At 39.2% G+C, this 17,441-nt stretch overlaps 1 protein-coding gene across 2 annotated transcripts in view; it reads right to left on the bottom strand.

The window, feature by feature from the left end:
• The window catches only part of DYNC2H1 (dynein cytoplasmic 2 heavy chain 1), a 397,803-nt gene that overhangs the window by 77,106 nt on the left and 303,256 nt on the right, over positions 1–17,441 (bottom strand). For both annotated transcript variants that reach the window (XM_077805779.1, XM_077805787.1), the window contains exon 84: positions 2,099–2,308. In XM_077805779.1, the coding sequence (XP_077661905.1) occupies positions 2,099–2,308 (210 nt within the window). The remainder of the gene's footprint in view (positions 1–2,098; positions 2,309–17,441) is intronic.

The raw sequence follows: 17,441 nt of genomic DNA, 5'->3' as shown, positions 1-17,441 counted from the left end.
CAGCAAAAAAATAGAGAAGAGGCAGCATTTTATACTAAAACATATTTCCTAGGATATCCTATTAGCAAAATTATTTCCAATATGTTTTAGTTGTAAATGCAAGTTTCACTAAAAGGGGTGTGATGCTGTATGACTGAAATATGACCATTTATATAATTAATATTGTCACTGTTTAGACAACTGCAACAAAATTTGTACAAAGTATATAATGTAAGGTGTCAACAGAAGCGATATGATTTTCTAACTAAAATTATCCTGTTTAAATCCATGTATCATCACTGTAGCTGAAGTTATGAATATTGGCTATAGATCTGTATCCCAAATGTGTTTGTAACACTCACCAAGTATAATTTACAGTGAAGCCAGACCTCTTTGTATTGATGGCCCATGAAAGGCAACTGACTCTCACAATGGTCCATAGAAGAAACTCATTCCGCCCAAGATGGCTGTTCCTGCAGATACCTTGGCCTGCAAGTGACCAATGGCTGCCTCTAGGAGTCAGCAAGCCATGTAAGGGCATGTGACTTGCTCATTTGACCGTGCACTCCATCTTGTGCCTGTGACTTTCCACAAGTAGACTGTGAGCTTTGTTTGGGACAGTAAAATTCCATTCACATGGCAGAGGATATAAAAGACCCTAAATAATCTCCAGTTGCCTCTTTTCTGCTCAGATTCTCTAGACTATGGACTTACAACTAAAAGGCGCATTCAAATCTATGAACTGAGGACCTTCCAAGCTTTTGGAAGTTACCAGAGACTTTAGAAGTCAACAGTCTGTAACATCACTGCTACAAACCTGAGATAAGAACTTTGCAATTATTGTATGTATATGATCTATTAACCATTTTAACTGTCTTCTTTTCTCTTATAAATAAACCTTTAGATTTTAATTACTAAAAGATTGGCAGCACCGTGATTATTGGATAAGATCTGAGTTATACATTGACCTGGCTATGTGACTGATCTCTTGAGATCAGAAGAACCTTTTGTTTGATAAAATTCGTTTTCAATAACCACTCATCATAAACTCTAGTGTCTGTGTGGTGAAATACATCCTGGAATGCCTAAGGAGATTGCATTTTTGACTTCTTGTTAACCAGTGTGATGAGACAGAAGTTTACTTTTGTTACTGGCTTGGTATATCTAATCATAGAATAACTACCTGTTCGGAGTGGATCTGCCCTATTTCTCAGCAGTTTGACCTGAAACTGGCATCCTCAGCTGTGACCCACTGAGGCACGTTGATGGGGGTGGAAAATGATTTATACATTTTTAAGGGATAATATGAATGATTTGGCTTGTGAGATATTATGAGATTTGAGCTGGAAATGCTATTCCAGGATCATTAATTCTACCATCTTTGTATATCCTTCATAGAGAAAGATCAGCTAATGTGCATAATATGCTCAGAAGCCCCCACTGATTCTTAAAGCCAATATTTTTTAAAGTTTTCATTCTGAAAAGCCAGTTATGTTTTCCTTAAAATAGTAATATTTGTATATTTCAGGATAGTTGAGTAGTTTGGGAGTTTTGTTTTACTATTTATCCTAATGTCAATAAAGAATTGTGCATACTTAGCACCTCTCAGGCCTTAGTACTCATCAAAGGTGCCAGAGTGATAGCCCTAAAGGTAGAATTCATTTTTCTGGGCATGATGGCTGCACTGCCAATGTCTTTAAACTTCTAGGTATAAGAAAGTAGCTCTGTTTTAATTCTTGGACTCTCTCCTTACCCTACTACTTAAGAAACCAATTAACATAGCAGTTGTTTGTAAGGCAGATAGCTAACCACTAAGCAACAGATCGACAATTTAGTACAAAGGGCACTAACAGCCTTTAAATGGTAACAACATTTGGTGCTAAAACCCTGAACCAGTTTTGAACTATAAGTGACCAGAAGGTGAAAGGTTCCCTATTTGATTAGGAATCCCCTGAAGCATCTAATCTACTCTTGTGACAATTTTAAACAAACCAAACAAAAGGTGAAATGTATATACGTATCTGAATTTAGCCGACTTCTGTTCAATGTCATAGTTACAGAGTAAGGATTTATAATGCTTAGTTAAGTGCATAATTTCTTTTTTCAAATACTAACTTACCTTCTGGTTTAATAAAGCACTTGCTAGACTTTGTACTTCAGAACTCAATAGTGAGGTGCCTCTGATGACTTTACTGAGAGCTGCAAGTGACTGATGGACACTTTGCACTAGGAGAATGGCATTGAATTGTTCAAGAATAATGAATGATAAGATTGGGGATCCTTGTTGCTCAGTAGGAGGAGACACCTTCTGATGAATCAGGTTGGAGTTCTAAAAAAAAGAACGTAGAATGCTCAATTAATAAACTCAAAGTGATAACTATATTATTATCCTACATATTGGTTTCTTTATACTCTCATTCATGATTATTTACTATTTGTAGTATAGAAGTCCATAGTAGTATTGTGCTAGGTGTTGCACAAACACAATGGTAAGAACAGTCCCTTCACTGAAGAGCTTACAATCTAAACAGACAAGGAAGACAAAGAGTGGAAAGAGAAACAGAAGCATACAATAACTTGCCTAAAATTATAACAGGTCAGTGGCCAAAGCAGATATACAACTTAAGTCTCCTGACTCCAAGTCCAAGGTCCTATCTGCTGGACTTTTGTGTCTTTTTAATGTGAGACAGGATGTACAGGACATATATTTCATTGTGTATATACAGTCTTATTAATACTTTTCTCTTCAGTATTTTTCTCTGTCACTGTATCTTTATTTTTTATAATACAATGAAAGGTTTTACTATGGAGATTCTTTATGACAATGTTAAAGTGAAAAGGAGTACTTGTGGCACCTTAGAGACTAACCAATTTATTTGAGCATAAGCTTTTGTGAGCTACAGCTCACTTCATCGGATGCATAAAGTGGAAAATACAGTGAGGAGATTTATATACACACAGACCATGAAAAAATGGGTGTTTATCATACACATTGTAAGGACAGTGATCACTTACGATTAGCTATTACCAGCAGGAGAGTGGGGTGGGGGGAGAGAAAACCTTTTGAAGTGATAATCAAGGTGGGTCATTTCCAGCACATTTCCAGGAGTTAACAAGAATGTCTGAGGAACAGTGGGAGAGGGGGGGGAGCAGGAATACATAAGGGGAAATAGTTTTACTTTGTATAATGACTCAGCCACTCCCAGTCTCTATTCAAGCCTAAGTTAATTGTATCCAATTTGCAAATTAATTCCAATTCAGCAGTCTCTTGTTGGAGTCTGTTTTCGAAGTTTTTTAGTTGAAGGATAGTCACTTTAAGATCAGAAATCGAGTGACCAGAGAGACTGAAGTGTTCTCCGACTGGTTTATGAATGTTATAATTCTTGACATCTGATTTGTGTCCATTTATTCTTTTACGTAGAGACTGTCCAGTTTGACCAATGTACATGGCAGAGGGGCATTGCTGGCACATGATGGCATATATCACATTGGTAGATGTGCAAGTGAACGAGCCTCTGATAGTTTGGCTGACGTGATTAGGCCCTATGATGGTGTCCCCTGAATAGATATGTGGGCACAGTTGGCAACGGGCTTTGTTGCAAGGACAGGTTCCTGGGTTAGTGGTTCTGTTGTGTGGTGTTTGGTTGCTGGTGAGTATTTGCTTCAGGTTGGGGGGCTGTCTGTAAGCAAGGACTGGCCTGTCTCCCAAGATTTGTGAGAGTGATAGGTCGTCCTTCAGGATAGGTTGTAGATCCTTGATAATGCGTTGGAGAGGTTTTAGTTGGGGGCTGAAGGTTATGGCTAGTGGCGTTCTGTTATTTTCTTTGTTGGGCCTGTCCTGTAGTAGGTGACTTCTGGGTACTCGTCTGGCTCTGTCAATCTGTTTCTTCACTTCAGCAGGAGGGTATTGTAGTTGTAAGAATGCTTGATAGAGATCTTGTAGGTGTTTGTCTCTGTCTGAGGGGTTGGAGCAAATGTGGTTGTATCGTAGAGGTTGGCTGTAGACAATGGATCGTGTGGTGTGGTCTGGGTGAAAGCTGGAGGCATGTAGGTAGGAATAGCGGTCAGTAGGTTTCCGGTATAGGGTGGTGTTTATGTGACCATCGCTTATTAGCACTGTAGTGTCCAGGAAGTGGATCTCTTGTGTGGACTGGTCCAGACTGAGGTTGATGGTGGGATGGAAATTGTTGAAATCATGGTGGAATTCCTCAAGGGCTTCTTTTCCATGGGTCCAGATGATGAAGATGTCATCAATGTAGCGCAAGTAGAGTAGGGGTGTTAGGGGACGAGAGCTGAGGAAGCGTTGTTCTAAGTCAGCCATAAAAATGTTCTCATACTGTGGGGCCATGCGGGTACCCATAGCAGTGCCGCTGATTTGAAGGTATACATTGTCCCCAAATGTGAAATAGTTATGGGTGAGGACAAAGTCACAAAGTTCAGCCACCAGGTTTGCCGTGACATTATCGGGGATAATGATTCTTGACGGCTTGTAGTCCATCTTTGTGTGGAATGTTGGTGTAGAGGGCTTCTACATCCATAGTGCCCAGGATGATGTTTTCACGAAGATCACCGATGGATTGTAGTTTCCTCAGGAAGTCAGTGGTGTCTCGAAGATAGCTGGGAGTGCTGGTAGCGTAGGGCCTGAGGAGGGAGTCTACGTAGCCAGACAATCCTGCTGTCAGGATGCCAATGCCTGAGATGATGGGGCGCCCAGGATTTCCAGGTTTAGGGATCTTGGGTAGCAGATAGAATACCCCAGGTCGGAGTTCCAGGGGTGTATCTGTGCGGATTTGTTCTTGTGCTTTTTCAGGGAGTTTCTTGAGCAAATGCTGTAGTTTCTTTTGGTAACTCTCAGTGGGATCAGAGGGTACTGGCCTGTAGAAAGTGGTGTTGGAGAGCTGCCGAGCAGCCTCTTGTTCATATTCCGACCTATTCATGATGACAACAGCACCTTCTTTGTCAGACTTTTTGATTATGATGTCAGAGTTGTTTCTGAGGCTGTGGATGGCATTGTGTTCTGCACGGCTGAGGTTATGGGGCAAGTGATGCTGCTTTTCCACAATTTCAGCCCGTGCACGTCGGCGGAAGCACTCTATGTAGAAGTCCAGTCTGCTGTTTTGACCTTCAGGAGGATTCCACCTAGAATCCTTCTTTTTGTAGTGTTGGTAGGAAGGTCTCTGTGGATTAGTATGTTGTTCAGAGGTGTGTTGGAAATATTCCTTGAGTCGGAGACGTCGAAAATAGGATTCTAGGTCACCACAGAACTGTATCATGTTCGTGGGGGTGGAGGGGCAGAAGGAGAGGCCCAGAGATAGGACAGTTGTAAGAATGCTTGATAGACAGACTTACACGGCTGCTACTCTGAAAAATGTTAAAGTGGAAGCACTAATTCAGAATGGAATATGGACTCCGTTTTTAAAAATTAATGCTATAAGTAGTGAGACTGTTGTATTAAGTAAAGAATATTGTGAAGATCCTCACTTTCCAGTAAGAAAAGATAAAATATCAGGGTTTTTTTTTTAATAGATTACTTTAGACTGCTGCCATTTCAATCAAACAAAACTTGCAATTTCAGGCATATTGTCACTTCTTTTATAGAATTCAAAGTCTATTTAGTGCAGTAGTGGGGTCGTGGTTCCAGTAATACAATTTCTAGTGCTTACTGGCCCATATGTGCCTCTCACTGAAGCACTGTCTTTTATTTAATATAGTTATTACACATATACAATGACTGTATATGAAGCTTTATTTTTCTAAATTGTTTATAGCATTTTTTCTGCAAGACAACCAATTTTCCCCCATCAGGACATTTCTATTAAATAATAACAGAAATACTGTTTTCATTGTTCTTATTCTTTCTTTTCATCTTCCCTGTCCATGCTCACTTCTCCCTCTCTTCCGCCCCCCTCCCTCTGATTTTCATTTTCAATGGAAAGCAGCTCAGAGACAAATGACACTGCCAGAAGAAACTCTTGGGAACTGTGGAAGGTCTGCTGGCATGATCTCCTTCACTCCAAGGAATGGGATGTTCCTGGCAGTGCTGGAAGAATCATGATCCTGCAGAAAATAGTCAGGAGAGAGAAATCAAAGATATTGGTTTTCCTTGTGTATTCCACATTCAATTGAGTACCCATACCCTCATGCTCCTTTTACAAGCTTCTTTCTTCAGAAGTACACCTTCTTTCATACATTGTGCTGGGATAGTTGTGGGAAGGTTAGCAATTGTTAATGGTTTATACAAATGTTCAGTTTTCTAGGGGTTTTGTTGCTGCTGCTTTTTTTAAAAATTTTTTTTCTGTTTCAATAACTCCAACATTGGAGTTGTAGTGAGGGCAACATGGATGTAAACATTGTTCTTTTTTCTTTTCTACTATTAACACTGCCAAGATCAGTCCAACAAATGAAAGGTGTATTAGTCTATTCATAGATTCCGAAGCCAGAACATTGGTGAAACATCCAATTATGATTTTAAAATTGTCAGTGATGGAGAATCCACCACTTGTTAAATGTAAATCTTATTTCCAGTCTGAATTTGTCTAGCTTCAACTTCCAATCATTTGATCATGTTATACCTTTCTCTGCTAAACTGAAGAGCCTATTAAATATTTTCCCCCATGTAGATACTGATAGACTGTAATCAAGGCACCCCTTCTCTTTGTTAAACTAAATAGATTGAGCTCCTTGAGTCTATTAGCTGAAGTGAAGTTAATTAAACTAGGCTGATTTACACAAGCTGACGATTAGGCCCAGAACTCTTATATCTTATGAAAGTGGAACTTTCAGTCATGCCTTGTGAAGCAGAAACCTCTTTCACGTGGCTAAGAAGTGGTACTGGTATCAATTGCTCCTCCATTGTAAGAAAAGCTTCATGGGGAGGGTATTAATCAAGCAACAAAGGAAAGAAGAAAAACTCAGAGGGATAAAATAAGACAGAGGAAACATATATGAAAGTGTATTTATAAGGATAACAGGTAAGTAAAATGGAGGTATTCCTATTAAAACTTGCCAGTCTATTTCTTAGTACAGTGCCGTAAATATACTTAACAGTATTTAACTGTATGCTGGGGAAAGAAAGGGTACAGGCTGGGCTGATAGGTACTGATTCTCAGCCTTGAAGATTTGTTCAAGATGATCATGATATTTAATATAACATAAGTTGGGGGATGCTTGGATCTGAGTTTTTGGGTTTGGATCATTTTAACTACAGAAGCCACTTGCAAAGTTCAGGTCTGGGTTCAGAATTTGAGTATCCTCAAAATTCTCTAGTATTTGCAATTGGGATTTTGATGTAGGTCCAGCTCTAAAAATCATGTTTGGCCCTGAATTATCAGAATCAGAAAATTCCACTTCTGTAAGGAAAGTGAGAAAATTGAAATTCAAATAGGCTATAGTAAGAGAATTACATGGTGTAAATCTGTAATACAGATTTTACTAAAACAAGGTTTTAATGCTCTAGTTTTAAAGCAACTAATTACCTCTTCCTCTTCAATAATGAATGTTCTTAACTTTTCACAACTTTGCAAATCACTCTTAAGTAAAGCCATTAACAGAAAATTACTTCTGACATAATTTTCTAAGGATCTTGATTGTTTAAAAATGATGCAGTGCAATCATATTACTAATAGATAATGAAACAGAAAATGGAACCAGCAAGAATAAAAGACTCTACTTAAACCATTACTTTATATCAATCAGAATTTATCATTCAATATGTAGGCATAGAATAAGATTAGACATTTAACTAGGTGGTAAGTGCGTGATATCTCTAGATGACGTATTCTGATTTTCATTGTGCTTGGGCACTAAAATAAGGAAATAAAATTAGGTTTATTGAGTTCTCAAGATCAGTTATATACCATATGAAAAAGTGGTTTTCCTTTCCAGTATATTTACTGAATGATTTCAGAAGATATATCAATCTTGCTATAATTACAATTCTAATGAATACTAATAATAGTTTATTTTTATCTTAAACAGTTTCAGTTTTATAGTTTATCCTGTGCTATGATGTATACAATCTACCTACTACATTATGCTGAAATATTTGTAGCGTTGTGTTTTATGGAACAAGGCACAAACTAAGTTACTTTTCCAAGTAGTTATCTCTCTCCTAGAAGATGAAAAAGTATGTATACTACATTTGATTTCATACTGACCTTCCCTACGAAACACAGGAGAGCTAATATTCTGGTATTAGTTTTTCACAATTTAAATGTAAAATGAAAAGTCTTAGAGATATTCATGTTTTCAAATACCCACTGTCATCTTTATTTCACACTTTTGTTTTGAGTTTATTTTAGAGCTATTCACAATTCAAATTTATTCATCACTTGACTTATTATCTTGAGGGATATTACCAGTTTGTAAATATTATCGTACATGCAGATTATTACCCAATCCATATTTCTGAAGCAACTGTTCTGAGATAATGAACTCAACTCATAGTAACAATATACTGAACTGAATCTTAAACATGGGATGAATACACTTTATAAAATATGTTCAATAAGCCACATATACCTCAAAATCACTATTTTGCTAATTTGCAAAATATTTTTGTTCACATGATCATTTTCCACTGATTTCCTAAAGGTAAAAATCAGAGAAGTACCCACGGTGAAAGTGACTAAAGGCCCTGGCTTTGTTTAAATTAGATCAAATCAACTTCTAAATCTGCTTTGCAGTCCAGGTGACTGTCTGCTTTTCTATTTCATCTGTGCTCGCAAGCACTACAAGTCCAACAGGATCCTTGAATGTCACTGGTCTCAAGCTCATAATGCAACTAAAAGATCTGTAGGGCCATTACTGGGAAAAGAATAAAGGGACAGGGAATCATGGCTGCCAACAAATAGAATAAAGGTCTTCAATAGACAATTAAATAAAGTTGGTTATTGTTGAGAAATCTGTATAATAAATGCCCAGTATTTGAAAATTTGGCTTTATTTATATACTTCAGATTTCATATAAATTATGAAACAATTATATTATAGTTTACTTTTTAACTTTAATATATTTTGTGTCCCCCAACCCACTGAATCTATAAATCTACACTTATATGAATTTTCATGATTCAGGATTGTGCATGATGAAGAAATACTTCTGGATTCTCTGGCTTAACGTAGTTCATTGTTTTTATTCAATATTCAAGTACAACATTCAGGCTCTATTGCTTCCTTCACATAGAGGATCCTATCTTATTAAGCACTTCCTAAAAGTAAGTTCTCTAGTTCCTAGACATTACCCAATTCAAAGCATACTCTAAGCTTCCCAACAAAGGGTGTGTCTATCATAACAATCTTCTACTATTCCCTGGCAAAAGATTACCCTTTTCCCCATGTCATTCATATCCTGGGCTCTGGGGTTCCACAGGAATCTCAAAAACACTTTGTTATCACATGTATTTTGCCCGTATTCTAGTGCATCACTGGTGAATTTACAGCAGCAATGTCTGAGAACTAAACAGCTCACCAAAAGAAAATAGTGTGAGCAACCTGTTTTCCCTTTCAATTTTCTGTTCTTTACGACTACTCACATGGGGAGGAGTCAGAAATGCATGTGAAAATTAGACATGAGAGGTGAAGTGGGCAAGTGGAGCCACTTGGAAAGAACTGCTGAAGTTAAGTGTGCTCTTTCTAATCCAAAACAATTAGGGTATATTTGTACCTTTAACCTCAAATACCATTTTATGTGTTTCATATCCAACTGTGCATCATCAACCTTTCTAACCATCTTTGATACCTGCAACATTGCTTCTATTTCACCTTTTGCTGAAATCTCCACAGTTAGACGGCTTTCCCTTCACCCTCTCCCCTGGTTCTTGTCACGCAGACAGAAAGCAGAAGATCAGAATTCCAATGCAGGCAATGCAAAGTTTATTGGGGTTAGTTTCAAGCAAGCATAACCATAGTTCTGATGCCTCAGAGCCTTGTTTCCCAATGTACCATTTGTCCCCCTCCTTAACAGGCATAAATATAGCTGTTAATACACGTCCTTGGTCCTACCTCTTTCAATTTATGGTCATAAATGGTTCAGTTTTGTGGGGTTGTGAGTCTGGGGTCTTCATCCCACCTCTTTTGTATCCCTTGGGAGGGGTAAGGAGTAAGGCTGTGTACTGGCCAAGGCCAGGCTTTTCTTTGGCTTTTAGTGTTTCTTATGCCTCCCCCCCCACCCCCTTGCCACTGCTAACTGGTTGCTTGACCTTGGCTTGACAGAGGAGCCAGGCAGCCTTTCAGTGTATGCTTGTATATTACACTCCCACCATGCTGGTAACACTTTAAGTGTTCTTATGTTAAACATGTTAACTGTTCTTATCTGTTCCCATTATACTAACAAACCCATCTGGCCAGGCAAAACCAACACACACAGTGTCTTTGTCCTTTGTTGACACATATTAGTATAAAATATAAAAGTATATACATATAAAAATATCAACAATCAAATGGAAAACCCAAAATTCTATCTCAAGAAAAAATACAGGACTGAATCTTACATTATTACTAGCACTCCTAACATCCACCTAAACTCCATATCCTTTCATCTAAACTATTCCAACTCCTTTATCACCTCCCTTCAGCTATTCTTTTTCAGATGTGTATGAAGTAGGATAATGAAATTGCTTCCCTACCGAAATAACTTCACTGGCTCTGCACTGACTTCAAGATCTAATTTATATTTTTTTCTTATTTTATAACTTAACATTGATATATTGTAATTCATAGAATACACAAAAATATAGGATTGAAAGGGACCTTGAAAAGTCATCAAAGTTCAGCCTCATGCACTGTGGTAGGACCAAGTAAACCTAGACAGCAGTGTGCCCTTGTTGCCAAGAAGGCCAATGGCATTTTGGGATGTATAAGTAGGGGCATAGCGAGCAGATCGAGGGACGTGATCGTTCCCCTCTATTCGACATTGGTGAGGCCTCATCTGGAGTACTGTGTCCAGTTTTGGGCCCCACACTACAAGAAGGATGTGGATAAATTGGAGAGAGTCCAGCGAAGGGCAACAAAAATGATTAGGGGTCTAGAACACATGACTTATGAGGAGAGGCTGAGGGAGCTGGGATTTTTTAGCCTGCAGAAGAGAAGAATGAGGGGGGATTTGATAGCTGCTTTCAACTACCTGAAAAGGGGTTCCAAAGAGGATGGCTCTAGACTGTTCTCAATGGTAGCAGATGACAGAACGAGGAGTAATGGTCTCAAGTTGCAGTGGGGGAGGTTTAGATTGGATATTAGGAAAAACTTTTTCAGTAAGAGGGTGGTGAAACACTGGAATGCGTTGCCTAGGGAGGTGGTAGAATCTCCTTCCTTGGAGGTTTTTAAGGTCAGGCTTGACAAAGCCCTGGCTGGGATGATTTAACTGGGAATTGGTCCTGCTTCGAGCAGGGGGTTGGACTAGATGACCTTCAGGGGTCCCTTCCAACCCTGATATTCTGTGATTCTATGATTCTAGACCATTCCTGACAGGTGTTTGTCCAACCTGTTTTCAAAAACTTCCAATGATAGGGATTCCACAACCTCCCTTGGAAGCCAATTCCAGAGGTAAATTACCCTTATAGTTAGAAAGTTTTTCCTAATATCTAACCTAAATCTCCCTTGCTGCAGATTAAACCAATGACTACTTGTCCTAACTCCAGTGGAAGTTTTTATAACAGCCCTTAATATATTTGAAGACTGTTATTCGGTCTCCCCTCAGTCTTCTTTTCTAGCTCTTTCTCTGCTAAGTAGAGGACCTATTTCCCCCATCTTTCTCTTGCTCCTAAGTCATATAATACTACCCCCAAATAGATAGGCTGACCATACTTCCCTATGCTGAATACGGGACACCTCGTAAAATTACTTGTATTCAAGCGAGTTCAACAGCAGTCGGTCAGAACTATGCAGTACAAATGTTAAAATTAACATCAAGTTGACCGAGCCCCTTTAAAAAGAAATACTGCGCAGTTGGATTTTTTTATTTGCCTTCTTATTCTTTAAGGCTTTAAGGTTCACACGGGAAGGGGTGACACACACACACCCGTCCCCCCCACACACAGGGAGAGGTGACACAAACACACTCCTGTACACCTCTCTCATACGGGGGAGAGAGGACGGGTTGACTGACCGACCTGACTCTCCCTGTCTAGTGTTCTTTGCCCTCCATGCCTGGCTGGGTCCCCGGGAAAGACCCACCTCTCCTGCTACCTGGCGCCATGTCTTCCCGAGGCAACATGTGGTGGGGGCATGCAAGGTCACATGCCCCCCCCCACCCCAGATTTCTGCCAGGGTTCACACCACAATGTGGTCAGCAGCAGCCTTTTGGCACTGTGAGGAAGGGAAGGGACAGGAGCTACGTTCAGCTGTGGGAGGAGGGGGGGAGGGGAGCATGACCCAGTCCATGTCTTTGCAGAGCTCATCCCTCCCTCCCCCGCCTCCGTCCCACTCCGCTGTGGCTGGAAACAGCTTGTCCCTTCCTGCCACAGTATTGAAAGGCAGCTAACACCTCCAGGCTGCTGCTGGTCACTGACATAACCCAGCTGCCTCCTGTCCCATGGCTACAGCACAGGCAGGAAGGGGTTAAGCCTGAAGGATGCATTGTGCACCAGGGCCCAGGGAACATGACTGCAGGGGCTTCAGCGAACCTGGCCAGACAAGCTGAAGCTTTACCCTGCCACCAGCCTTGCACACCCACCCACAGGGTTGGCCATTGGACACCCCACCACCACCACTGATGGGTGGATGACTGGCAAGCAGGAATCCAGCCAGCAGCAGGACCCACCAGTGTTGGGGGCAGGAGGGAGAGAAGACAGAAAATATAGGACAATTTGCCCGTTTTTAAGAAAAAGTCAGGACATCTGCAGGAAGGCTTAAATACTGGACTGCCCCTTTAACAACAGGGTGTCTGGTCACCCTACAAATAGCTCAGTGGTTTGAGCATTGAGGTGCTAAACCCAGGGTTGTGAGCTCAATCCTTGAGGGGGCCATTTAGGGATCTGGGGCAAAAATTGGGGATTGGTCCTGCTTTGAGCAGGGGCTTGGACTAGATGACCTCCTGAGGTCCCTTCCAACCCTGATAGTCTTATTTTAGGGGGGAGGGATAGCTCAGTGGTTTGAGCATTGGCCTACTAAACCCAGGGTTTGCTACCATGTCAGAATCTAAGATTGTGCAGTGACTTAACAATGCCTATTACTCACAACATATGCTGATTCTTCACCAATTTACATACTAGTTTACTAGTTTCATTTAAGAAGTGCAAATAAATCCTATGTGAAATCCTGGCCCCACTGAAATCCATGGGATTTTTCCCATTGACTTCAATGGAGCAAGGATTTCACACTCTAGGACATTACATCAGGCATTGTATTAATTTAACTTTGTTCATGTACTGTATATTTATAGGGAAGAAATGTCTGCTTTTTGGCAGACATAAAAAAGAAGCTTGGTGCTCAGAGAAATATGACATCAAGAGTAATGTATTGTTTAACAATCTACAAAATTTTAAGATAATCATGGCATGGAGATTACATGTGCACACTTGTAGGTTGTGAATAGTTATCACAACCGTTATTTCCAGGACAAACACACGTCAACTGGTAATTTTTATTATGTTCTGGAAGCATCACCACTTTTGTAATGAATAATTATTTTCAAGGCATTTGTAAGTTGGATGGAAACAAAATCCCTTTGGACTAATATTTGGTTCTCTTTCTTGACAGACTATTTTTAAAAATATGATTTACAGTCAATCTTGGTCTGGATAATAATTTAATTGGCTTCTGACGATTTTTGCTCCTTGTGTCAGGGGTGGGTGCCAGCAGTCCAGCTCAGTGGTTAAAACAGGGCTGAGGGAGACAGGAACCAGAGCCGGGGGCCAAGAGTCATAGCCAAAGTGGGAAACCAGAAACAACAGCCAGGCATTGGAGCGAGTCACAGAGCCAGGCATTGGAGCCAGGAAGCTTTCTTTGACAGGCTAACAAGCCTTGTGGATGGGGAGCAGGGAGGGTAGATGTTGTATATCTTCACTTTAGTAAGGCTTTTGATACTGTCTCACATGACCTTCTCATAAACAAATTAGGGAAATACAACCTAGATGGCGTTACTATAAGGTGGGTGCATAACTTTTCCCTCTGTTGCAGACTGAAGATTTACGGGAGTTAACCAAAGCAGTAATCAACTCATCTTCTGCATTTCCAATTCCTATATCTTTATTTAATGCTTGTGGAGCAACCTGATGTTTTTCATCCAGTGATAAGTGGCGAAAGGAATAGAAACCATTTTTTAATTTCTTGGGGTTATTTCTTTGTGTTAATTTTTGTATATTTGCTGGGGAAAGAGTGCTTTTAATTCTGAAACTGTGAAGCTCAAAAACACTTTAAATTGTTTCTCTTCAATGGTTAACCTACATTTGAATTGTTTAAAGGGCATAAATTCATTGTCCTGAAAGCAGCTAATGATAGTACAAAGCCCTTTGATTGTCCACTCTCTGAAATATGCTTGAAACTTATTTATTGCAAGACAGCACAAGATAGGTTGCATGTACTATACTTAAGAATTTCGGTGCCATTTTTGAATAGGAACAGTAAGAAGCTTAGATTTTGTCATGGGGTGGTTCAGAAGTGGCACTGGTCGGTAATGTAGATAAAGTAATAGGATGTACTGTATGTTGTTCTATGGAAAGCCTTTCAGGTATTCATTGTAAACGTGGAATACAATGACTTAATTCCAGTGGTATTCTTAGTTGACCAGCAAAACTGTGTAATTTTCATTTAGGATGGAAAAGCTCTCCTTTTTCATTAGGCAACTCCATTGTCAGAAGATTAGTCCTTATTTGTTTCTCTTCTACAAAAGAATGTTAGATACATTTATCATATATTTTTATATGGTTGTGAGAGGGTGGTTTATTTTCATGAGGTGGATGAGGCCCTAGAATGAGGAGTGGGGAGATCCTGCCTTTTAACTAGACCTTTTGTAAGAGAAGGAAAATGTTTTAAAAATCTGTAAATTCACTGAGACATTAAATCCTGAATATTTAAAACCATTTAGGACAACTCAAGTTCAAAGTCAGGGTGTAGACTTTTCCTAGATACTTACACACCCTATTTACGACTATTTCAGATTTTCCCCATCACTTCAATAAGTGAGGTATGAATGGAGTTCAGATAACATCACTGCAAATAAGGATATTTTTTGTTTAAGTGATCCAGTTTTAATACCACGTCCATCTGGACTAAATTGGATGGTTATTGCTGATACCCATTACAGAGGAAAAGGATAAGATGCCTCTAGGTGTGTTCTTCTGTTCATATAGACTATTCCTAAAAGTTTGCAGTCACATTTAGGAGTGGGAGTGATCTATAAGAAGCACACTGTATAACAAATGCACCAGAGATTTTTCAGAGTTTATTTTGGGCACACTGCCTACCGGGAAATTATCAAAGCAGAATATGGGTTGTGTTTGTGTTTTAAAATTCTGATCTCACTACTGGCTGCCCAGACATTGAAATTTGCAAAGGCTCTCTGCTACAGGCAATGGGGTCTTCTGTTTCTTTTGTTACCATATCCCTTTCCCTTCCAAACCGTTCAGTGTCATTCAGGATGCTTTAGCAATTGTCTGCTGGGACAGTGCAAGCTCACAAATGCCTGAGAAGTCCCATAAATAGATTAAGGGAAATAGCTAGTTATTTTTTAGATGTGCTAATAGACTGGCATTTCACCAATGTAGCAGAAATAGAATATGAAGATATTCTACATAATATGGCCATAATTTTCAAAAGTTTGGAAAAATTAAAATATGGCTCAACTTTGAGTTGGGCACATAAAGCATTTTCAAGGCCATTGTCTAGCACACCTAAGTTGCCAGAGCACAGAGTGCTCAGTAAAATGTTCAGCTGTGAACATGAAGATTTTTGCATGTTCAAAGCTGAATGGAAATGCTGACTAGCTGAACACTTGATATTATAAAGATTTCCCAATACTTCCCATTATAAATCCTTGTTTCTAGCTGCTTATAACTGTGCCAAAATTTAACAATACAGGCTGAAATTTTACGTTGTGGGTATCTGCCTCAGGATGAATTTGTTTGAAATTTTCCCTTTTTTGTCATCTAGAAGAACCAAACTAAATAAAATTACACACATGTTCTTGCAAGGCAATAGTCCATATATCTATGGACATACATATTTTAACTGCACATATTTAAAAGAATTACAGCAATGTAAAAATTCTGTCAGTTCAGGAGAGACAGTAAAAGCATAGATAAAAGGTCACTAATGTCACATAATAATCAAGTTCTTAAATTCTGCAAAAATATTCTCCATCATGAATGTGATTGAAATGACTGAGAATAAATAATCCTTTCTTTGATGGACACTATTCAAAACAATGTCAAGTATGTAAAAGCAACGTATGTATGGTGATGTCAATTAAATCTGTAAGGAAACATAACAACGAATATGGCAGTGAATGTTCAGTGCGATGATCCAAGAGTGTTTTGTCCCATTGCTGCTTTTATCGAGGAACATAAGACTGCAGTACAGCTTTCCTAGCACTTATTTTGAAGATATAATTAACAAAAAGGCTACCACTAATTACACGTAAGAACATAGGTCTTTAGAGAAATATGGGATAGTTTAATACAGCTGGTCATTCCATAATCCTAATTAAATTATATAACAAGTGTGTTGTCAGTACAATGCTAATAAAAGGGTTTTAAAATCAATAGCATTACCAGAAGATCTATCCCTATTTTGAATTATGGATACACACTGAACACACATGAGTGAACAGACAAAAACAGTACATACACCAAAAATCTTTTCTATAGTGTTTGGGGTGCCAAAAAATCCTAGATTGTTCGGCAAACAGTGTTTATTTGTGTTCCATCTAAACATTTTCAACTGCTAGACAGACAAAAATAAAAAGTAATTTACCAGATAAGTGATGAAGACTGCCTAGTAAGTAGCCTCCCTTTTAGCCTAACTGGGAAAAATTAGTCAAGACATTTATTGGAGTATCCTCTTTTGATCCCTTAGACTGTTCCATGTAGGTAAAACCTTGTATTGCAGGTTGGTGCATAAGTAACATTATGCATAAGGGAAATTGCATACAGTTTCCTTGCCTGTAATTTACTTCCAATTACTTTTAAAAAATAAAAACATTTTTTAAAAGTTGTATTAGTGTATTTCACATTAGTGTGAAACTGAAATTGTAAGCCTTCATTCATCTAAGTAGACTTTACTTAAATGAGTACTCCATAGATGTCAATGGCGTGCAGGCAGCGTGCAGAGCCCCCGTGGCCATCCCTGTGCCCAGTAGCTGTGCGGAGCCAGAGCAGGCAGGGAGCTGCCTTACCCCTGCTGTGCCACCGACCGGACTTTTAGAGGTTGAAAACTTGGCAACCCTAATTCAAACACAGAACCACCACAAAACACACACATGTACAAGTTCATGACAAACACAGTCAAATGCAAAAACTTTACATCCAC

This window comes from Eretmochelys imbricata, chromosome 1, assembly GCF_965152235.1.
Source record: "Eretmochelys imbricata isolate rEreImb1 chromosome 1, rEreImb1.hap1, whole genome shotgun sequence".
Taxonomy (NCBI): Eukaryota; Metazoa; Chordata; order Testudines; family Cheloniidae; genus Eretmochelys; species Eretmochelys imbricata.
Note: the sequence above shows the minus strand (reverse complement) of the source record. Positions and strands in the feature narration are given on the sequence as shown.